Below are 23,373 nucleotides of genomic sequence, written 5' to 3'. Positions count from 1 at the left end.
TTCTACCAATGCGTTACTTTTTCCAAGCTGGGAAAGGTCTCCCCCGTGGCGCCACCCCCGCGTTTCATTCCATCTGTCAGCCAAACGGTTATATTGGCCAGGGGAGGCACAAGCACATCTTTCACGATTTCCTTCTAGGTTTGCAAAAAGTGGAAAAAGTTATTCCTGTACCAGATCCTTAGCGCTGCTCCACTGGTGGCCAAAACGGTGCTGCTGGGAATGTTCTGAAGGTTCTGTCTAAAGTAATAAAGTTGCTGCAGTTTAGATTCCTGAACCCACAAACGTGGCTTCCTTAAACCGTGGGCCCTCGACTGTTCTCTTCAGCTTGATTACCACTGCGGTGCAGGGAGACTTATAAAAGGAAGGGAGTCTAAGAACTCCATCAGAGCAAATTTTCACTTACACTGTTCTGGAGTTGCTAAGTGGCAGAGACCCTGTGGCAGAGATGTCCACAGAGGATGAGTCAACCAGGGCTTGATCAGTTGTGATGAAAGGAAATGATTTTTTATTTTTTGAGGTTGTGAAAATGTCCAGAACAAGCAGCAATGGCATTCTGAAATATTTTTTTAAAGTAGCAACTACAATCTGGCAATTTTCTCATTAGTAGGAGCTAACTCACTTTGTTGTTCTGCGTGCACACCTGTTACCTACACACTCTTGCTCTGACAGCTTACCCGGGCCCCAAGCTGGTACATATCCTGAATCAGAGTTACTTATGTCTGATATCAGGCATCTTCAAATGTCGTAAGTGTGCGTATATGTACGCGTGTGTTTCCACGTGTGTGTGTGAATTTTGATAGAATGAGCTTAATGGGGGGCTGAAACTCAATGGTGAACTTCTGAGTAATATTGTAGTTTTCTTGCTCTGTGTTAACGATCTACTGAAAGAAAATCTGAAAATAAAATGGACACGTCGTGGTCCGGTCAATATTGGTGGGCCATCCTGGGAGAGGGATCTCCACACAAAGCTGTGCTCTGAAGGGATGTTGCTCTTTCACTATCAAATTGGGGGGGGGGGGAGTGCTTCCCCCTAAAATAGGAACAAGAGATGTAGGAAGGAGAGATCCTAGCCACTCCCACACAGGAAATCTGACCCCAAATAAACAGCACGATGCTGGTCTAGAGGCTGATCTCAACAACCAACCTACAGCATCCTAACGCTATTACAGCGCCTTGGGCCAAGTGTACCAATTAGAAGCCATGAATGAAAAACGGAAGGTTTAGCTGAAGGGGTAAAAATACAAAGTTTTGTGAAATGAAACGCTACCTGTTGAAATGCCAACTGATTCTCTAACTTCCTAACAGATTCCCTGAATAAGCCTCGCACCTTCTTCACGGCCCAGAGCACATGTGCTTTCATACTTTAAGCCGAGAGTCATGGAGAAGGAGCGGAGGAAGCTGTGTGGGGCTGTGGGGAGGAGGCTGTGTGTTGAAGTGCCCGCTGAACACTGCCGTGGGAGAGGAGGACACTTACCCTGATGGCCATCTCTCTCTCTACAATGCTGTCTTCCAGGGAGAACATCTCGGACACCGGTCTCTCCTTCACAGGCTCTTTCTTGACCCGCTCCTTCACGCTTGTCAGGTCGGGTTCGGAGATGGACGGACCGAGGGAAGGCCCAGCCACGGCCAGCTGATCCGCTCGGGAAACACTGATGGCCTTGGCTGGCCCGTGCCTCAGGACCCTAGCCCTGGCGGCGGCAGGAGGCAGGCTGACCTGGTCTTGCCTCAGGGCCCCGTTGCTAACGCTCTTCCTCGGGCCAGGGTATTCGGGCGGGGGCTTGTTTGGGATTCGGGCCAAGGCTGCCTGTAGCTGGGCACTGTACCCCATCTTCTCCCGGAGCATGGGGATCTGGGGCACCGACCCTGGGGCCTCCTCCTCCTCTTCCTCACTCTCGCTGCTGTGGATCAGCATGGTGGCATCCGAGAGAGTCTTCTTGTGGTGGTAATGGGGAAGCTGGTGAGCCTCGTGACTCCCCGGCACCTCCTCGGGCGGCCCCTGCTCCCGGAGTGTGTTTCGGCGCGCCATGGGGATGTTGAGCGATTTCAAGGTCATGGCCTCCATGCCCCGCACCATGCTGCTCATCACCTCCAGGCTGTGGCGCTTATTTGCCGTGCCATGGTGCTTGGTGGCCGTGAGGGGCTCGCTCACCTCCTGGAGAGATTGGTGCACCACTGGGGAGCTGTCTTCTTGGAAGGTCTTCACTGAGAGCTGCACCTTGCGGGTCACCAGGTCGGGGCTACTGCCGCTGACGTACCTGTGACGGTGGCTGGCGAGGTCTGGGGTGCTGGTGGCAGGGCGCGGCCGTGGGTAGGGGGGCGGCGGCCTGAAGAGATAGTTTTTGAGCATATGGGCCGTGTTGTAGTTCTGGGTGCCTTGGAGCTGCATATTGGCCAGCTCTGGGGTGCTCACCGTGTGGGAGATGGAGCTTGCCCCCGGCTTGCTCGGCACCATGTTATTCTTTGGGTTCATGTGGTCAGACGGGCTGACGAGTTTGTTACCGTAGCCTCCCTGCGGCCCATAAGGGACAGCGTAGGGGGGCCTCTCCCGCATCTCAGGCTGGCTGTACACCAGATCCTCTGGCTGGTTGTAGGCATGCGTGTTGATGATGCTGAGGTTCCGCAGAGACTGGCTCTGGCTGTCGGCGTGCACGGTCCCCCTCTTCATCTGCCGCATGACCGTCTCATAATCGGGGGTCGGCCGGTAGGATGGCACAATGATGGCGCTATGCCGGTGGCTAGGGATGTAGTCAGCCCGCATGATGTCACTCCCGGGGATACTGAGGTTGGAGGACACAGGAGAAGCCTGGATGAAACTCTGGGAGCAGTTGAGGGAGTTGACGCTGTGAACGCTACACACGCTGCCATTGGTGACGGTGCCATTTAAATAATTTAAGTCCAGGCTGTTGTGGGAATTGCAGTACAAGGCTTCTTCATTCCCATGGAAGATGCTGTCTACAAGAAATCAAACAAAGGCCCATGAACGTCCACATCACCCTGCTTCAACTAAGTTCATCCTCACACTCCTGGGTGTGACTTTCAGAGGTCATTAAAAGTGAAATCCTGTGGTCTCCACCCACGTATTCCATGGAAAAACTAATAACTCTCGGGTGAGACACCAACATACAGAAAGAACACTTGAAAGCATACTAAAAAGAGAAACTGAATCTAATCAAAGAAAGCTAGGCACGTTTGGAATAGTTATCACCTGGGGAAGTTCTCCATTTTGCCAGAGCTCTGAAATCAGGCACAAACAATGGCCCTCATGTTGGGTAAACCTGTCTTCTTGTCCAGGGCCCAGCAACGGGACCGGCTATTTGGGCCAGGAAGTCAAGAGCTTTAACAGGACGATGCATCTGAAGTTACCGATACCTGGAGCTTATGTTCCGGACAGCAATGGAAAAGGTCCCCTTCCCGGAGGAACTCCTGAGCGTTCGTAAAGACACAAGACAAATGATGCAGTCAAGGTGTCAGCACGCATGGCTAGTTGGTTCTGATCAGCAACCGATGGAGGGCAAAATCAGAACCAGGAGTTCTTTTGGCCACTGCCTACAACTCTCCTCTAGAATTGGCTTCATCACTGAGGTCACTTGACATTAAAATTAATAGTGGTTTAAGGAGGGTCCTAAAGAGGTAAAACGTAGATGGCTAAAGTCAGGCCCATACTAGGTGTCTGCGGTTTCTTTAACACACACATACACGTACACACACACACACACACACACACACCCTAGGGAGGTTGCCTAGGAAGGCAACCTCTTGCCGAAACACTTTCTGATGAGCAAAGTTCATCATTTTCACACTCTGGATTTAAGCATGAGCAAAGGAGAGGAGGACAGGGCAGAAAGGCAAAAAATAAAACCAAAAACCACCAACGAGAAAAGGTGACTGAAAACGCTCAGTTGCCTGAGGAGGAGTGTGCTCACAGACCAGATGAGCTGAGATGGACAAGAAAAACTAGCAAAACCCAGGAACAAAGGTGTGCCACTTCTCCATCTCTATGGGCTCTGGGGCTTTCCCACAGAAGCAGGGTAACTTTGCTCATCTGCTTATAAAAAGGAGTATTTGATTAAAGAGTCTTGACTATCTTAGTTTCCACACTCACACTCTGACAGGACAGAGGTTCAAAATAGCCAGCCTATGGTGACACAGAAATGCATTATCCGTTCAACATACTGCCGACACCCAAGTTTAGTAACATTCCTTTTCTGAGATGCAGTTAGTGTAATGACGAAGAGGGCACTGGTTCAAGAGTCATTTTTCACCTCAAAGCTCCTCCCATACCCTTTCTGCGCCCCACTTTCTTTTTCTATAAATGGCACTAGTAATAGTACCTCTCGTGTGGGTTTATTTTGAGGATTAAATGAAACAATACATTGCAAGGGCTTAGCACGGTGCTTAGGGAGAGGAACTGCTCTATAAATGGTAATCGTTATTATTAGAACCATTATTCTTAGGACGGATTTTCTCACACTTTTGGCACGGGAGTGTTTGGGGAGAAAAAGAATAAAAAACAGATTCCATTTGCTCTGAGGCAAGAACAGGTGTCCGGAGAAATGGCAGGCAGCAGTTAAAAAGAGGAGTGGAGGGGCGCCTGGGTGGCGCAGTTGGTTAAGCGTCCGACTTCAGCCAGGTCACGATCTCGCGGTCCGTGAGTTCGAGCCCCGCGTCGGGCTCTGGGCTGATGGCTCGGAGCCTGGAGCCTGTTTCCGATTCTGTGTCTCCCTCTCTCTCTGCCCCTCCCCCGTTCATGCTCTGTCTCTCTGTCCCAAAAATAATAAATAAAAAACGTTGAAAAAAAAAAAAAAATTTAAAAAAAAGAGGAGTGGAGATTATTTGTGCCTTTCTTTTAAGTAAGCTGGACGCCTGTGTGCTCTGTGTGCTCAATACGGGTCACGAGGGTGAAGAGCATTCCGTGGGGCTTACTGTCCCTCTCTCTTCTCCAAGCCCACTCATCAGAGGGAGGAGACAAGGAACTTGCTCACTGCCTTCTCCCAACTCCCTCGGCAGCCAATTCTGGGAAAGTTTTTCTCTCGGGGGCAAATGACACGCTATGCCTTTCACAAATCGAAGCCACCACCTGCTGCCATTCAGACAATGACAAAGTTAAAACAAAAGTATCACTGTCATCTAAGAAATAAAAAAAAAAACTTCTTCACCGCTGACAGGTACTCGACTTTTCGTCTCAAGAAGGGAAAATGACAAGCCACGGTTTACCTTGCGAAGTGTGTGTTTCCGAGTAGTGTTCACCACACTGGACGTGCATGGGAGGCAAGATGTACGGCTGCTGTCGGGGCTGAAACAGAAAAGACAGCACAGGTGGGAAGGCCGTGGCACAAATGGCCATGGAATCTCACGGGGCACCAGCCCAAGCACACGACAGCCCATCATTCACCCACGTCTGCAGGGAAGCACACTGTGGCCTCTCTGCTGGTCCACCCTTGACTCGTCTCTCTCTGACTCATCTGTACCCCCATCTCATCACTAAGTCTAGGACTGGAGAAACAGAGGGAAATAAGGCAGCTGGCTCAAGGTGAGAAAGGTAAGGAAGCTGTAATTAACATTTAGTCTATTTCCTGATATGCTTGCAAAACTCCCAATGCCCTTTTAAAAGGAGTAATTCAGAACATGTAGATTTATTATATTCAACCTAAAGAATAATGACAATAAGGGGAAACTCGGTTTCATTCTAACCAAAATTGTCTGCACCTATGACCCTAGTTTACAGTACCACGTCAACCTCCAATAGGGACGGGGGTGGTGTTAAGCTGGGTTCGGTTGCAAATTTATATAAAAATCTGAATGGTGACCCGCGACAATATGTGTGTGGTTCTCAAGACCACTTATGGACCCCCCGTTGCAGAACCCAATGTGGACAGGTCTTGCAGCGAACCTATTTCAACCATCTACTCTGCAGTGAAAAATCTTTTCCAAGAGACTCCTTAAAGATGGTTATTTAGACCCAACCTGAACAACTTCCTGCTGCAGACAAGAATAAAACTTACAGAGGAAAAAAAAAAAAAAAAAGCGTAGATCAGTTCAATATTTGGTGAGCCGACAAAGGAAATATGATTAGTCACTAACGTGATCTACAGCAAACCACCGAGCCTCAGTACATCTCAGCTTCTTGCCAGTCAAATCAGACCTCTTCCCTCCCCTTATCACCAACAATATTTATGTTATTTAGATATTGGGATCCCCAGTGACAGCTTCTTTGAAGAAAAAGTTTTGATTCTAAAAAACAAAAATCTTTAAAAAACGTTAAGCCTGTAAACCACCAAACAGGATATATTCGATTATTTTGAAATTACTCTCATAGATACTGGTCTAAATATTACTGCTTTAGGAGAACGGCTGAGATCAAGCTAAAAAAACCCAAAGCCAGCAGGGGTCACACTTTCTCAGTATCCCTCAATACTGGAAGAACACTTGCCATAATCTGAAGCTGGGCAGATAACTCATCTGCCATTTTGTCTGCCACAAATAATGCTTAAGCATCAAAAGGGCACATAAAGAAGGTAATAAAGATAAGGGATCCAAAAATAAAAAAGTCAAGAAAGAAGAAATAAGGAATTGAAATTAATCTAAGAAAGGAGTTCATGGTACCAAAAAGAAGGTGCTGTATCAGCTTTTCTCAATATTCCCTTTGGCTGTTTCTCCCCCCCCCCCCCTTTGGCTGGTTTATGAATTGCAATTTTAAAATATTTTCCTCTTCTTGGTAGTACGTAAGTCAACTCAATTTTTCCAGCGTAGGACAGCCAGTTTTGAGGCTTAAAACAAACAAAAAACAGTGGGAAGGGATTCATGTGAGGTAATAGAAATGCATAGTAAGGTAAAGTTGGCTCACTGCCTTCTCTTGCTCTTAAAAATCCAATTTTTTGGAATTGAAAAAAAATCTAATAAGCAAGTGACTGTTTATGAGTTGGCATAAGTGTACAGCAAAGGATAATAACAGCTAATCCTCCAAATACCATTTCGGGATATTATTTATTCCATCTCTTTGTATTATATATATAATATTGTGTTACGTTATATATACTGCATATTATTCTATCTTTCCAGACCTGCTAATATAGAAACAAGTGAGACGCCATAATATAGGCAGCAGAAGGGCAAGAGAAAAATAGCAGTCCTGGTTCTCAGCAAGGAAGCCAAAAAGAGACAATATCACTCATCCCAGGGAACTCCTGGTAATATGGTTTTGCCCTAAAGGGTAGAAGAAAGGGAGGAGCCTTGAACTTGGCTTCCTGCAGATTGTCTTCACCCAGATAAAATACGAAAACCTCTTTATCTTCTCCAGATAATTAGGATGAGATCAAATCACAAGACAGCTTTAAAATACTTGGCCTCCATGGTGTTTCATGGACATAAGTGAAAAATCATCTACCTAATGAAGACATGTGGAGTCTAAAAAAAAAATAATATTCACAAAGGAGAAGTATAAAGAAACCAGTGCCATGAACAAATCTATCAATGCCACAAGGGAAAAGCCCAAAGTGACCCTCTGGACCTCCAAGGCAAGGGCCACTTGTGAGATACTATATGACATCGAGATTAATAATATTCATGTTGGGTACTCAGGAATGTGATGACATAATGGTTCAACTCTAGAATTCTAAGAGTTCATTGTCTATGCATTTTCCAGACAAAAAAAAAATTCCTCAAAACTCTCCTTCGGAAAGACAAGTTAAAGATGTGCTATAGGGTATACACTGTGTATGAGGAAAAATTCAATTTTATTCTCCTATCAACTCGAAGGAAATGGTCACCTAGAAAATTTTAAAGGTCACATGTTTAAAGGTCACTTTTCTGCATCTTTCTATGATATTATCCTAAAGTAGTCCTCAAAATAAAACACAGCCTAAGAACAGATGTATTGAAATTAGAGTTGTGTTTCCTTATTCAGAAGAGGAGAAATTTTTTGTTTAATGTTTTTATTTATTTTTGAGACAGAGGGAGACACAGCATGAGCAGGGGAGGGGCAGAGAGGGAGGGAGACACAGAATCTGAAGCAGGATCCAGGCTCCGAGCTATCAGCACAGAGCCCAGCGTGGGGCTTGAACTCACGGACTGTGAGATCATGACCTGAGCTGAAGTCGGACGCTTAACCGACTAAGCCACCCAGGCGCCCCAAGAGGAGAAATTTTTTAAAAAATGAAAAAAGCTAACGTTAGATTAGATAGAAAAGTAGATCAATTCAGTAAATCGATTTTGTTGGTCTTAAAATTAGAAGATATATAATTAATCTTCCCCACCAAATACCCTAACTTGAAACCATCGACTAAACTCGTTCAATTTGGGTTCATTCAAAAAGCATTTTCTGACTAGTTTATCAAGATCTATCTATGGTGGCAAATACAAAAGAATTTGTAGAGCTTATAACCAAAGACATGTGCATGTAACAACCAGAAACAGTGATAAAACCACAGATGAGCAAGTGGACAAAAACACACACCATAGGTCACATGCTGAACAAACACGGTCTCATCAGCCTTAAGACTTATTCTTCAGGGGTGAACCTTGAGCCATACTTCAAGAAGTGATGGCCTTGGATGGGCACATGGATGTCCCACGTGATGGGGCACAAATGGGACATGAATGTTCATCACACCTGCTTGGCTGACTGATGCTCTTCTATGTTTTCATCAGATCTCACCTGGTCATGATGCCCTACTCATGTTTCCTTTCAATTGAGCAACAAAAGGACATTCCATCCCCAACAGTCAGACCATTTGATTACTGAAGACTTTATACATACCAGAGAGGATCGGCTCCAGGTGGGTTGGCGTCGGATGGGGGGTGGAGAATTTGATTGTCTACAGGAAAAGTTAAAGAAATGAGAAGAGTCATTTTATTTATCAGACATAAGATGATCAGACGGACCAACAAGAGAGGGGGAAAAGGCGGGGCGGGGTGGGGTGGGGGTGGAACAGACAAGAGAGCTAAATAGTAAGGCACGCCTGGGTGGCTCAGGTGGTTGAGCGTCGGACTTTGGCTCAGGTCATGATCTCACGGTCCGTGAGTTCGAACCTCACGTCGGGCTCTGTGCTGACAGCTAGAGCCTGGAGCCTGCTTCAGATTCTGTGTCTCCCTCTCTCTCTGACCCTCCTCCGCTCATCTCTCTCGGTCTCAAAATAAATAAACATTTAAAAAAAAGAGACAGAGCGCTAAGTAATTTATGGCAAAATGTAAACATTTATTTCTGAATGGAGAGGCTATGAAAAATGTTGATTTCCTTTTTTATTCTCTTATTTTCAAAATGTTTGGAGCACATGATCCTTAGATATTAAATTTTACAGAAGAATGAGGCTTATTTCCAAAAAATATTATGAGGGAAATAAGCAAGACTGAAAAATATCACTATTATTACATGGGTTTTTTAAAAATTGTATTCTTTGTATCTTTGTCTATGTGTAAAATCTTTCATAAAGAAAAACAGCAAGAAGAAAAAATATTTTTTAAATGCTGCCAGTCAAATGGAATCCAAAACAGATTAAATATGTTTGAGTAAGACCATACAAAGATCTTTTTGAATTAAGATAATACTGATTATAAGTAGTAATCTAATCAGATCCTTTCCAGACTGAGAATCAACGTGAATTTTTTTTAACGTAGGGATAAAAATGTGTGGGAGCTAAGAGTATTAAGAAATTCTTGAGCACTGGGCGCCTGGGTGGCTCAGTCGGTTAAGCATCCGACTTCAGCTCAGGTCACGATCTCACGGTCCGTGAGTTCGAGCCCCGCATCGGGCTCTGGGCTGATGGCTCAGAGCCTGGAGCCTGCTTCCGATTCTGTGTCTCCCTCTCTCTCTGCCCCTCCCCCATTCATGCTCTGTCTCTCTCTGTCTCAAAAATAAATAAAAACGTTAAAAAAAAAAAAAAAAGAAATTCTTGAGCACTGAAATCAAAGGTGTCTTTGAGAAATGGGTCTCAAAGTCCAGACTGACATCTTCCCTAGTCTTCAGTGAACTCATACATAGACAAAAACAAACAAAAAAACCCAGGACATGTAGAATTTTCCATCAAGCTAGAATTCTTCAATTTAAAGCATTCTCCTTTGTCTGATAGTTCATCTTTCCTACCTTTTTAGTGATAAAACACCTTTTCTTTCTTTCATGAGGTGTGGAAACAGTAACGTTGGATTTTTTTTTTTTTTAACAACTGGCCAAATATAGTATTATTAGACTTAGGTTAAACACCCTTCCCACTCCCTGCAATTTTTCTTCTCAAGTCAAGAAATATGGGAAGCACTCTTTGGAGCTCTATGAAATGAAATGAAAATCAATGATAGTCTTTTAGCAGTCAGGGTGTGCAGACCTCTGGGAGAAAGATGCTGTTAAGATAATGCTAGTTTCCTAAAACTACAGGGGGTTTATCCCAGGCCTTAATGCAGTCTGTGCTGAGATCCTGAAACTATACACAGAATTTACTGTGTGTATGGAGTGTGTGTGTGTGTGTGTGTGTGTGTGTGTGTGTGTACATCTTAGAGAGTCCAAATAAGAGGTTAGGAACCTCTTCTACCTGGTGAGGAGAAAAGAATGGTTATTACAGAAGTAGAAAGGAAAACACCATTTCCTCAGTTTTCAGGCTAACGTGGGACGCTCACTAGTATTCGGAGACCGCCAAAGAAATCAAAATACTCTGCAAATTTTACAGTAAACTCCCTTGCTGAGAAATGGTCCAACCAGAAGACCACAGTGAAATTCACTGCATAAAACAGTCAGATTTTAATTCGCCCTCCAGAAGCCAACCATAGAGTCAAAGACCCCCCCGCAGATCAAAGGCCGCCGCAGCGCAGAAGTGCACAGAAGTGATCTACGGGGAGTCTGTTCAAAAGAACGCCACGTGCGTGTGCGTGCGCGTGCCCGTACAGTGATGGCTGTTTGACTTGCCGCTCCCTGATCACTGCCCTTCCGATTTACATTTGCAAACTTTGCTGGCGGACCTGATACCATCAACGATCCTTTCAGACTCCGACAGTGACCAATTGCAAAGACCGGTTTGAAAGAGCCTCCATCGTGTAGAGAAGAAAGTCTGTCAGGACCTGAGGCTCCAGTTCTAAAGCAGCCGCAATTTTCAGCAGGAACTGCTCTGGGACAATACTCTCACACTCTTGGATGTGTCCACTGGGGGAATGGAAAAGCAGTTCCTCTCTTGCATTTATATCCCCGAATTCTTTGAAACACAATTAAGCACCTAGGGCGCCCCAACTGCCGAACGTCCTCTGCTGAGGAACATCTTTTGAAGGCAACCAAAATAAAGGCAATGATAGCGTGAGCCCCAGCTACTCTACATCCAAGGTCAGGTCACATTTAAGTTCCCATATCAGACTCCCTTTATCGTCTTTATTTCCAAATTAAATTGAAAAAACACACATGGATTCGTGACGTCTATTAGTGTATTCCAAGTCTTCCTCTAATTACCCTGGCCTCTCATTTACAGGCAGATGACATGACCCAGAAGCACACGCGGGGTTAGCCAACTGTGTAAGAGAAACAGGGCTGAGGATGACAGAACCTTCTTTTCTTTCAAGTTGGCTTGCTACTCCGTGACACACTTCTGAACATACCCCGCATCTGACACGAAGGGGCACCCTGGCAAATTGGGAACCGCTCAGCTCCTCCGAACTCCTCACAGAGAATGGAAAGGCACTAATGTGGGCCAACCCGTCCAGGTAGTCAAGCACTCACAGTCAATTTGTGAGTTATTTTCCCTCCAGGCGCACGCGCTGTGCCAGACGGCCTTCGTCATTAAAGTTCTTTCCCTCCTGCCTGGTCAGCTTCCACGAGGAAGGAGGGAAAAGAGCGAATGGCAAACGCCATCTACGACATCCCTAAAGCACATGGATTTAATCCGACCAGGCCTTCCAGTGAGAAGGTGGACAGACGGCTTACTTACTCAGTGCAGATTTTGTTTTGTTTGTAAAACTTGTGCCGCGTAGCAAACAACCGAGAGATATACTTGGCATTTTCAAGATCGTCCTTGGAAAAGAAGAGGCAGAGAAAAAAACAAAACAAAACATGTATTTGATTATAAACGCATCTCCCTAGGATTCTCCCGAACAGGGCCACATTCCTTCGTATCGTCAGGCCACACACAAAATAGCCCCCCTGAGCAGCAAACCGGTGTGCTGAAATTCTGCAGCAAGCTGGGCTAGGAAGCCCACCCAAGGATGGCAGGCAATCTGTTAAAGAATCTTCCATACTCAGGGCACTGGGCTTACACCCTGGGCTGGCATATCTTCACACAATTCCAAACCAGATGCTTTAAAAATAAATAAGTGGATCAAGACAGAGCATGGAATGAACACCAAGCATCACTGAGAGGCAGTGAGGTGCACGAACAGCCCTGGCTCTCAAGGGGGCCCTCAACAGAAGGAAGATCACTCAGGTTACTTCAGATTAGGCTTGGGCTGTGCGGCTGGGGGGAGAAAATCCAGGTCCGCCAGCAAAAGAAAATGCTGCGCAATATAATCGGGGGGTTACTGGATGTGGGCTGTAACTCGAGCGCGGAGGAACGCAGCATGCCAGACAATGGGATCCACCCCAAACACAGCAGGTGGAGGAACCGAAATCCCCGAGTCCAAACTCGGCTTGGAAACCTGGCGTTCTGAACGGGAAATCACCACCACTACCCGCAAATGAGTGATGACAGCACTGGGCGAGAGGTGGACGGTTACGGGTTCAGTAGAACATTTATTCTCTCACGACGCAGAGAGCAAAGAAGGGATGTGGTGAGTTGAGAGGTCACACGGCAAGCTGTCTGTCGGACCCTGCCCCCATGTTTCCATTTTGCTTACCGTGTGAAAGAGGGCCGTCTCTTCTTTGTTGATGAGCTCCACCAGAATAGTCGACTTGTTGTGTGTGATATTCCCGATGTCATTCCACCTGGTCACAAGAAAAACAACTGGGTTTGCCAGGCAGGTTCCATGCAGTTATGAATCAGCACAGGAGGGTCATCACTGCTGGTGAGTCTCATTTTACAAATTACAATTTAACTGTAGTTTTAAAAGCTAAATGTGCCTTCTCTCCAAGCAAAAAAGTAAAGAAAACACACCCCGGGTCAAACTTAAATAGCTAAGGAAACCGTATAACGTAAATCTGGATACTGCTGTTCATAAGGTGTACTTTCCTTTATGACTAGTTATGAGGAAAACGTTCAAGGAACGTCTGCCTTGTTTTTCACATTTCCAAACTGCAAAGCATATGAAAGAGCGTATTATTTCAAAGTCACGTGTTTCCAGGAATCTAGGCCAAAGAATCCACATAGATTCTGTGTTGCAGCGTAGGCTACAGACTGATTATGCCACCAAGAGAAAGTGCCCGGGAAGGTAAGCTGTAGTTTCCCATGCTGCCTGGAGTCAGTTTGTAGCCGCCTCTTACTACTGTCTACCTTCACTCTGTGCCCCGATCTACAATTCCCTCTTCAGGCCAACTTTCACTGCCCTATCCTCTGCCTAGATGATTCCTTCAAGACTTAGCTCAGAAGTCACCTTCTGGCTTTCTCGTCCCGACAGCACGCATGCGTATAGTGCCCTATCGGTCACCACGTGGTATTACAACTGTTGACCTCTGTGACTAGATCCCAAACTAAGCCAGACTAGCCCAAAGACGCCATGCCTAGAGATTCTGCTGTCTTCGTGTCTGTATTCCAAGCACAGAGCCAAGCACCCGGCATTCAACATGCAATGGATGTTGGCTGAGAGAATTAAAAGTAGTAATATTGCCTCCCATCTGTATAGAGTACGGTTCCTTTATCGACTCTCTAAGGTAGACAAGGCAGCTATTTTTGTTCCTCCTTTAGAGATGAGACAATTGAGGCACAAACGAGTACAGGACTTAGCCACGTTCACTCTGCTCACTGGGGATGTACGAGTTCCATACTGGGGCTTACGGGCATTCCTCCAGTCACCTTTCCATTATTCCAGGACCAACTGTGTTTACGTACATCTGCTGGGGCCATACTCTCTACAGGTGATCAGTAGAGCTGTCGGTTGACTTACAATTCCAAGAGATTACATCTACACGACCCAGAGCTACAGGCTCCTCAATGAAGGTCTCTAGAGATAAGAGATATTTGGTTTCCTCAGGCTCCATTCCTTCAAACCGACTGCCAAAACTCTGGATCCACTCCTCCTCCACTCTGGATCCACTCCTCCTCCATGATGCGACTTCCCCTAGGGGCATCATTACCATGACACCATGGCAGACCATGGCAGAAGTAAATTCCCAGCCTGTAGGGGTTTCGAGATAAGGACTAGAGGAAGAAGTCCGGAAGCAGTTCCTAAGGAACCGAACCAAGCCTATGAGTGGCTTACCATCAGCAGAGTTTCAAACTGCTATTTTCTTCTATTTAACCTCCACAACTGAAACGTAAGACTTGTCTACTTCTCCAGGCTCAAGGAGAAAATGAAGCATTGATTCAGCTATGAAGAACTGTGTGGGACAAAATGCCCGAACAGCTTTAAATGGGCATAAAAATTCATAGTTATATCGCTGCCTACTTTATGCATGTTGCTGGACCAATTTGTAACTTATTTTTTTTTTTTTTAATTTTTTTTTTCAACGTTTTTTATTTATTTTTGGGACAGAGAGAGACAGAGCATGAACGGGGGAGGGGCAGAGAGAGAGGGAGACACAGAATCGGAAACAGGCTCCAGGCTCCGAGCCATCGGCCCAGAGCCTGACGCGGGGCTCGAACTCACAGACCGCGAGATCGTGACCTGGCTGAAGTCGGACGCTTAACCGACTGCACCACCCAGGCGCCCCCCAATTTGTAACTTATTGTACGTGTATGGAGTTGACTGAATATGTCCAAAAGTCAAAAAGTTTATTCTGCAGCCACCAAGATCTTCCCCCTACTCCTGTTTCAATAATGTCCCCTTTCACAGAGCAAGAAAAAAATAAATGAACAAAAATAATGGCAGGGTGGGGACCTAGCGGCAGAGGGGGGCGGGGCTTGGGGGGAAGCCAATTAGGAAGCTTTTGGTGGGAAAATACTTGCAAAATGACCCAGATCAACTGCTGATCCAGAGAGTACACAGCTGGGCAAGATCCACGCCCAGGGGGTGGACTTTGCTTTGACTCTAAGAGCTGTCTTTGATGATCTGGCCTAGGTGCACAGCTATGCCTACCAGATGCATGTCCAAGAAAGCTCGTCTTCCAGTAAATAACTGGCCACACTGCCCTTGTAAATGAAAGCAAGGATGTAGCTTTTGAGATCACTGACACTACGGTAGCAACTACGGATGCCAACACGAGCAAGCTCCCGGACACGTGACCCGAGGAGACACTGGTCTCTCACGTTAAACGGAGAAGAGGGCTTAAAATGCAAAATAATGAGAGGTGCCTAGGTGGCTCAGTCGGTGAAGCATGCAACTTCAGCTCAGGTCATGATGTAGCAGTTCATGAGTTTGAGCCCCATGTCGGGCTCTGCACTGACAGCTCAGAGCCTAGAGCCGCCTTTGGATTCTGTGTCTCCCTCTTTCTCTCTCTCTCTCTGCCCCTTCCCTGCTTGCACTCTCTCTAAAATAAATAAGCATTAGAAAAAGAATTCTAAAATGCAAAATGATGAAAAAGTACCAAATTCCTTTAATTCATAACAAATTCAATGCTTTTCAAAATGCACTTTCATAAATACATTATATTTTTAATATAAAAATCAGTCCTCCCTCTTCTAGCACATGTGGTTAGGCGGAGGGTGATGGAAAATGGGAAGAAGCCACTCTGGACTGAAGGACTGACTGGATGGCCTGCTTCCAACCAGACTCACAGAGTTTAGCTCCGGGTCTCTGGCTCCAGGGCACCTTTCCTGGACTCAGGTGAGAGTCCCCACCCCTAAACGGGCCTCCAGGAGAAGTGAGATGCATTTCTCCACTAGCGCTCGAATCGCACAGAGGGCTGATCTTCTCTGAATTGAGAAAAGCTCAATTCTGACCCACCATCTGGCTCTCAACTCGCTGGGATACCTGTCCTACTGAGCAGGGTTTTCGAGAGTCCCTCAAGGGGAAAAAGAAAAAAGGAAAAAGATATGAAGAAGACTACCTGTGTATCACTGCTTGTCTTCCAATTCTGTTTCTCACGAAAATGCCCATAAAGAAAATGCCCAGCTGCACACTGTTTCCATGATTGTCCTGCGTAAGATCAACAGAAGAGCGGCGTGATGAAACAGATCACCGGCGACCTGGCAGAACCGAGCACGTGGGCCGCAGCCCACCCGGGGGGGGCCACACCCGTTTCCTGCCCATAAATGAAAGAATCACAGACAGCGTCCGGACGAAAGGCAACTTGGTCCTGAAGGGACTCACGCCGCTGCACAGCCTAGTGGACTATATACATATACACGCATCTTTTATCTGAATTTGTCACTACACGTTGCCTGTCCAAGAGAGATTTTTTAGGATTGTCTCAGATTTGTGGGCACTTAAGATCTCATCTTTCACGAGCGTCTATTAGTACCTTTTTTACGTTTTTTCTAAATCAAAATTATACGTGTGTATAGTTTGATTACGTATGCGTCTCATACACGTGTGATTATATAAGCCCGCAGTTTGAAGAACTGAGCATATTGTTTGCAGCCTCTTTAGAAGAAGCCAACAGCAGACTTGTTCCCACCATTTCCTCTCCCTACAGACATCAACTTCCCCTGCCTAATGCCCTAGTGTGTGTCTATTTGCATCCACTGTGCTTGGTGTTTCAATTTAGAGCCTCATGTCCCTCAGTCCTGGGATACTTTCTTGAATTACTAGCTTTGTTTCCTCTGTTCACTTCTGGAACTCCCATTATTCCAATGTTGGACATCCTGGGCTGGCCTTCTAATTTTATCTCCCACCTCCCACGTTCCAAACTTCACTTTTTGGTGAGATTTTCTTAATTTTGTCTTGCAACCTATTACATTTTCCATTTCTGATATCACATTTTTAATTTCTGAGAGTTCTTCTTTCCTTTCTTTTCTTTTTTTTTTTTAATTATTTTCTGAACATTCTCTTTTCAAAGCAATCTATCCCTTGAAAGATGTAATATAGTGGAGACTCATAGGATGGTATTTTGGGCGGGGAGTTCTTCACCCGGCAGAGTCTCTACGTCTTCCAGGCTGCTTCATTTTCTTTGCGTTGGCCTCTGTCATTCCTGTAAGGACACCCTGTGGGGTGATGCTGGGCCACATACTCATGTTCCAGAGAGGGACGCTAAGTGCTGGCTGGGAGCTTCATGAGCACAGGAGGGGCGCGAGGACTACAGAGGTGTCGGGAAATCTGCTGGGCCCTGTGCTGAGGTAAGCCCAGATGACTTATCTTCAAGTCTGGTCTCCTGGTCCGGTCAGATGCTTCCAGCCTCCTGTCTGGGAGAGCCCAACCTGCTGCCGGCGTGCTTGGGAGCAGAGCAGGAACAAGGCTCACCATCCGGGGAATAAAGTGTCACAGCCCCCTGCTTTCCCTGGGGGGATACCTTCTTTGTGGAGGGAGCAGAGAGGTGCGCATGACTAGACACGGGATGGAAGAGAAGGATTTCTACATTCCTCAGAACCCTTGATCCCGTATAAGACACACAGACAACAGTGCCCCATCACAGGGACGTCTCTCCAGCTCGCGCGGCAAAGCGCACATTAGAACAGGGCTCTTCTAACAGGGACAGAGCGAGGTCAAGACAACGGCTGGATGCAAAGCAGAGACAGGGTTGGGAGAGGGTGGAGAGGGAAGGAAAGGAAGTGCCTCGGTTGTCAGGAGCAGTTACAAGGCCGGTGACATGCAGAAAAACACTTGTGAGAAAAGAAGCCAGGAGAAGTGGAGAGGCGAAGTGGAAAGAAAATCCTGCAGAAAGCCTTCCTGGGGCACTCTGCCAGTAGATCCATTGGTGCAGCGGGCCAGTAGGGGTGGGGGCGCGGCAGGAGCAGTTCACCAGGGCCGAGCCATGGAGAAAACATAGGACCGAGGCCCAGACGCTGCATCGGTCAAACCTTAGGGGCTTGGTATCCCACTCGGCTAAGGATCGAGGCTCCAGACACAAGCATCCTCTCTGTGTCCCCGTGCTCTGACAACGCAGGGAGCCACCAAGGCAGCGGCCCGCCTGTGTGTGTGGAGGCAGCAGGGGTAGACCTGTCAGGAAGTGGACTGGTACTCCTCCGGCCTTGAGAAACTTTGAAGAATCGCTCGTGGAAAAGCCCACGCTACGTGGAAATGTTCTTTCCTAAAACATATCCATAGCAAGCCTGTGTACGTTACTTGGGTCTCCATCACTACGCGGTCTGCCCCTGCACACTCTCCTGCCTGCCTTTTCACCTATCTCAGAGCTGATCACGGCACCGCCCCACCGGTCCTGCTGCCCCTCCCGTCATCCTTGTCTCCGGGGATGTCAGGTGGTCGGCAGGTGGCCACCTTAGTCATGAACAGACACGTGGGGAAACAGAAGACACCCAGCTAAGTCACACGCACAGGCAGTGAGTCAGCAGTGCCTGTCTGCCCGCTCGGACCAAGGTAGACAGTACCTGCCTTGTGCTCTTCCCACAAAAGAACATACCAGAAAGTGCATCAGGGAACGGGCACAGTGGATTTCAACACTATCTCCACCGCTCTTGTTTCCCACAGCCCAGAATGACCAAAAACAACACGAGTAAATGGGCACAACGAAACCCCCGACTTCCTGGGACTGAGAAGTCAGTTTTCTGGAAGTGGAGAGAAGTTTACCCTGGCTTTTCAATGGCCCAGAATATCATGACTATATCTGGGCTGCCGAAACTAAGTGGGATGCAGATGGCTTCATAAGGCATTACTGCAAGGAAAATGGATTACAACCCTACAAAGGGCGGCCATTAGAGAAGCAAAAGAAAATTAAACAAATCTAAAAAAGAGCCATTTAGCCCTTTCCACAAGCTGCGGCCACCCTGCTCGTTCTACTTGATGCACACGGGCCGTTCTCATTAAGGCAAATTGCAAGCGTGCAGCAGAGGAGGAACAGAACACTTATAAAACAGCCAGCGGAGCCAGTTTAGAATGAAATGTTTGTGCTAAAATTGCACCATCTCCCAAATTGCAGAAATGTGCCAGTTGCTTTAGGTTTCTGACAAAACTCCGTCTTTCGCAGAGTGGGTCAGTAGAGAGAAGAAAACGAGTTTGGAGTACGGGCCCAACTCTGTAAATGACCATGCACCGTGACCCCCCTCCCCAACCATACCCACTTCAGGAGGTGGATCTGTTGCAAAGGATGTGCTGTGCTGTAACAGTTTCCCAGGCACGGTTTCCAGAAAACACCGAAGGGGCTGGAAACCCACAACGGAGCCTCTATAGAACTCGAGAAAGAAAGTGTGCTTGCATACAGGAAATGTTTCACTCTGCCTCACAAGCGATGATCCCTGTATCAGCTCAAAGAGAGGAGAGAAGAAGCGAATAAAGAAAACTACTGGGCAGGGTCTTCATATTAATAGCTGCTTTCCTGTCGCAGAACTGGACGTGACCCATCCCAGGGCTGGTGGATGGGCTGGTGTTTGTCTGGTACTCACTCAGATGGTTGTCTTACAAACAAGATATTCTGCCCAAGACCATGGAAAACTTCAAAGTCTCTTAGTTAAGAAGTGTTTGCTTTACCTAAAGTAAGCAGGACTCGCCATCTAATGCCATGTGGCGATAAGGAAGCCAGGTCGCTCTGGTCTGTTGCCTATCACTAGTTTTCCAACCACCTGAGCCATTCTGAGAAAGCTGAAGTGAGGACAGGCCAGGGTATGTTACCTTCACAGGGAAGATCTCCTGTCCAAATCCATCCAAACGTTCCACCTCGTTGATGTACATGAGCTCGGCTTCTGAGGGCAGGATTCCACTAAAACCGAAACAGTGTCAAAGGAAATGGTTAAGAGCAACAAAGGCAGTGGAAGATCCGACCCTCCTGATGGCAAATTCCAGAGCTGTGGTTTAGCTCCAGTTCTGGGAAGAGCAATCATCACCCAACTGTGAGGACGCAGTACATTACTAAGTAATTCATTAACATATTCCCTACCAGCCTTTACTCAACGGGGAAGAATCAGAGGAAGGTAAAGTATTTAATTAAGAGCCACAGCCCTATAAACACTAATTATTCCAGACATCCCTGTGAATAATGCTGCTTGCTAAAAAAAAAAAAAAAAAAAAAAAAAGTTATTTTCTCCCACCTAGGAAAAAAAATCTCCACTGTTAAGAAACAAGGAAAAAGTTTATGAGGATGCTATTTTGGGAGCCACGTGGCCAAAACAAGAGAGAGCTTAGGACCACTGCACAGGTCCTCTGAGGTCGGAAGGAAGGCTGCTCGTTTTCCACTGGTCCCAGAGAGCTCCACGTAGCCCTGATAACAAGTTTTCAGGGCCTCCTCTCCCTCTTGACCTTGACTTTCCCATCCAAAGCAGATCTTTTAGGTCTTCACTCTTAACTCAAGCAGCCCCAGTCTCCCCAGCTCTGGCAACAGAGTTTTCGGAAGGTCAGAGAGAAGGGTTCTCCTGGCTAACAGCTTCACATCTGTGTGGGCTTGCTGGTGTGGAAAGAAGAAAAGGAAAAAAGAAAGGGAGAGAAAGAAAAAAAAAAAAAAAAGAACAGGAAAAAGGGGAGGCAGGACAAGCACACAGTTTTTGAATCTATACGCACGTCTGGGAACAGGGCTGAGCCACGTGCAGGATAGAGCACAGCCGGGGGCCGGGGGTGGGAGCCAAGCGCCTTGGCGGGCCCTACCTGTGGGCTTTGTGTTCTTGGGCTACCTTCTGGGTCAGCTCCTCCAGAACGGCCTCCTCCAGGGCCAAATCCTATCAAAACAGAAGCAGTTGAGGTCATTTGCTGTTTGTTAGGAACAAACCTTAGGAGCTCTGTTCTCCAGAAGGTTTTCCTGATTAGCCTCACTTCAGCCATCTCCCCTTTACTCCTTCAAATCGAAAGCTGTCCATTTTCGGGCTGACGGTCCGTTGTTACTTTTAGAACATGGCTCTCCACTATAACTTAGGTTCTCCACTTATAACTAACATGCCTCTTTCAAGGCATAGTTTGGGGAGCCACCTAAATTCTGGAGGGCATAGGAATAGCTCTTTTTTCATTTACCTTCTTTTTCTTTGCCTCCCAGACTCACCTTTATTGAAACTGCTTTGTCAGTACTTACGTATTTTTAACAATCGGGGTATGAATTTCCAGCCCATTATCCTTTCAAAAGCTGAGCCTAGCAAGGGGCTGTGCCTGGCCTTTTTGTCCACCACCACAATATCCGGGCACTAATTCAGAGCTACAGAAGGCAGAGAGGGCTCATTCAGATGTTACTTGACAGACCCTTGGGAGCAGAGGCCATGATGGCTACAAGTAGGGAGTTCTATAAGCTAACGGTGTGTGGGAACCCGCTGGTGTCTCCAGCACCTAAATCCCAGGGCCCTGGGGCCTGTGGCTCCCGTGGCATTAGAGCCGATCGCACATACCTCTTCCCAACACCCCTCCGCTGACAGTGGGAATGTATCAGGGATTGTTACACGTTTACCAGCACAGAACTGTCTGGGATGGATGGTCTGAAGGAGTAATTCCAAGACAGGGAGACCAGAGCAACCAGTTCCTGAGATTCTGACAGCCGTGGTGATTCCAGAGCTCCCCGAATTCCTTGTGGTAGCCTGGGGAGGCTCAAGCCTAGGGCCAGCTGCCTCAGACCTTCCTAGGGGCCGGTTCCACACCATCTGCCCCAGGTCGATAAGCACCGACGAGGGCAGAGATATACACGCCACTTCCCTCTGAGCTCCAGAAGGGGTGTCAGAAGGGCCTCTGAACTATGTGTCCTGGTGAGGCCTTCTGAGGCTCATCGTAGACACTGAGGGTGGAGGGCTGGGGGCTGAAGTTTGGCAGAAAACATCCCAAATGCCGATTCCCTGGATTCGAGAATACCATTTATACCAAGATGGCCTCCAATTTAACAATTTTCTGTGGATGAAACCCCACCCCCAAAAAAGGTACACCTCAAAACTGCAAGAAACATCCCATCTCAAATCAGGGAAACATGAAAAATCAGTATCTTTTAAATCCGGAAAATGAGGGTGTAAATGAGGTGCTGGAAATTGTATAGCCCTGCAGATGGTCACGAGAAACCTCGGAGAAGGTGCAGGCAGCTCTTATTTTCCGTGCATTAACTGATTAATTTGCTGTTTTCCTGTCTAGCCATCCACTGAAATGACTCAAGTCCACGACAGGCAATAAGCACCGTTTTTCGCCGGGGAACAGCAAAGATGCCGCGTGGCTTGCACACGGGAGCGATGGGCGTGCATCCGGGTATTGAGTGGTAGTCCTAACGCGGTACTAATTGTGAAAAGCTAATGAAAGGCATGTGGCCGTAGGAGAAAATAAAGAAAGGTAAGCGAAGATCAGGAAGTGCCCCATGAAACCTCAGCTTCCTACTTTGAAAGGAGAAAAGCCCAAAGGTGCGCCTCTGCTATCCCACTCCATTCAAGTGCCTCCATTTGCGTGTGGGGCCTCCCTGAGGTATGCGCCCTGCCACAGGGAAGGCGCGAGCGGCCCTGCGTGAATGAAAAATGGCAGAGTGCATGCCTGTACACAGCGGCACACCTGTGGAGTGCCCTGTGTACTTCGCTTTGTTCTTTGCTCTGCCTCAGAAATGCCATTTGACGAATTCGGTTGCTTTTGTAAGATCAAACAAGGCCATTCATCCCATCTTCCCTCCCCCACCAAAGGAATGTAGTCTTCTCTTTGAATCCTCCAGTGGAACCTCGCAGAAGGTTTACAACCTTCCATGGCTCCCCACTGCCTGCTCAATTAGGTCAACACCTGGGCCTGGCATTCAGACCACTCTTCGGCGTGACCCGGCCTTCCCTTCCCGGCCTCCTCTCTCAAAGGTTCAAGGCCTCAGGCAAACCCCCTCTTCCTAACAGAATGCTTGTATGTCTCCTGACACACTCATGCTGAGCATTCCGGAAGAAACACCAGGGGCCCATCACACTGAGTGAAACGTCACCCTGTCCTTCAGGTTTCGTCTCAACTACTGTTCCCTTGACCGGGCTTCCATATTCCCCCATGCCGGATGTAGCAAGCCTTTCGTCTTCCACTCTGAGTGTGGCTCATACAGCCCTCCCCACGGCTGGCCTACTGTCTCTCTTACACAGTTATCCGGATGCTCATCTGACCCTTCCTCCTTCACCCTCCCTCTTCTTCATCACAGACAGGCCCCTAACGGCACCAGCTCTTCTCCACATCACTTACGGGCCTATCACGGGGCTCTTACACGATGCCCACTTATAAGCTCTCCATATGCAGTAAGTGATCAATAAATGCTTATTGAACTAAACTCAACAGGCAACTCAGTAGGCAACAAAGTTTCACGTTGTCAAACCGGAGTTTCTAATCACACAGAGCAGGTTAATGATCGTTTGCACCTTCTGCCTGTCCTCT

At 47.1% G+C, this 23,373-nt stretch overlaps 1 protein-coding gene across 3 annotated transcripts in view; it reads right to left on the bottom strand.

The window, feature by feature from the left end:
- PTPN14 (protein tyrosine phosphatase non-receptor type 14) overlaps positions 1-23,373 on the bottom strand; it is a 173,512-nt gene that overhangs the window by 20,443 nt on the left and 129,696 nt on the right. For all 3 annotated transcript variants that reach the window (XM_058700655.1, XM_058700652.1, XM_058700653.1), the window contains exons 6-13: positions 20,680-20,750; positions 19,714-19,801; positions 16,040-16,128; positions 12,796-12,883; positions 11,895-11,977; positions 8,756-8,813; positions 5,215-5,293; positions 1,475-2,952 (exon numbers count right to left, since the gene is read on the bottom strand). In XM_058700655.1, the coding sequence (XP_058556638.1) occupies positions 1,475-2,952; positions 5,215-5,293; positions 8,756-8,813; positions 11,895-11,977; positions 12,796-12,883; positions 16,040-16,128; positions 19,714-19,801; positions 20,680-20,750 (2,034 nt within the window). The remainder of the gene's footprint in view (positions 1-1,474; positions 2,953-5,214; positions 5,294-8,755; positions 8,814-11,894; positions 11,978-12,795; positions 12,884-16,039; positions 16,129-19,713; positions 19,802-20,679; positions 20,751-23,373) is intronic.

This window comes from Neofelis nebulosa, chromosome 15 (assembly GCF_028018385.1).
Source record: "Neofelis nebulosa isolate mNeoNeb1 chromosome 15, mNeoNeb1.pri, whole genome shotgun sequence".
Classification (NCBI taxonomy): Eukaryota; Metazoa; Chordata; class Mammalia; order Carnivora; family Felidae; genus Neofelis; species Neofelis nebulosa.
The sequence above is the reverse complement of the archived record's forward strand: the minus strand, read 5'-3'. Positions and strand labels throughout refer to the sequence as shown.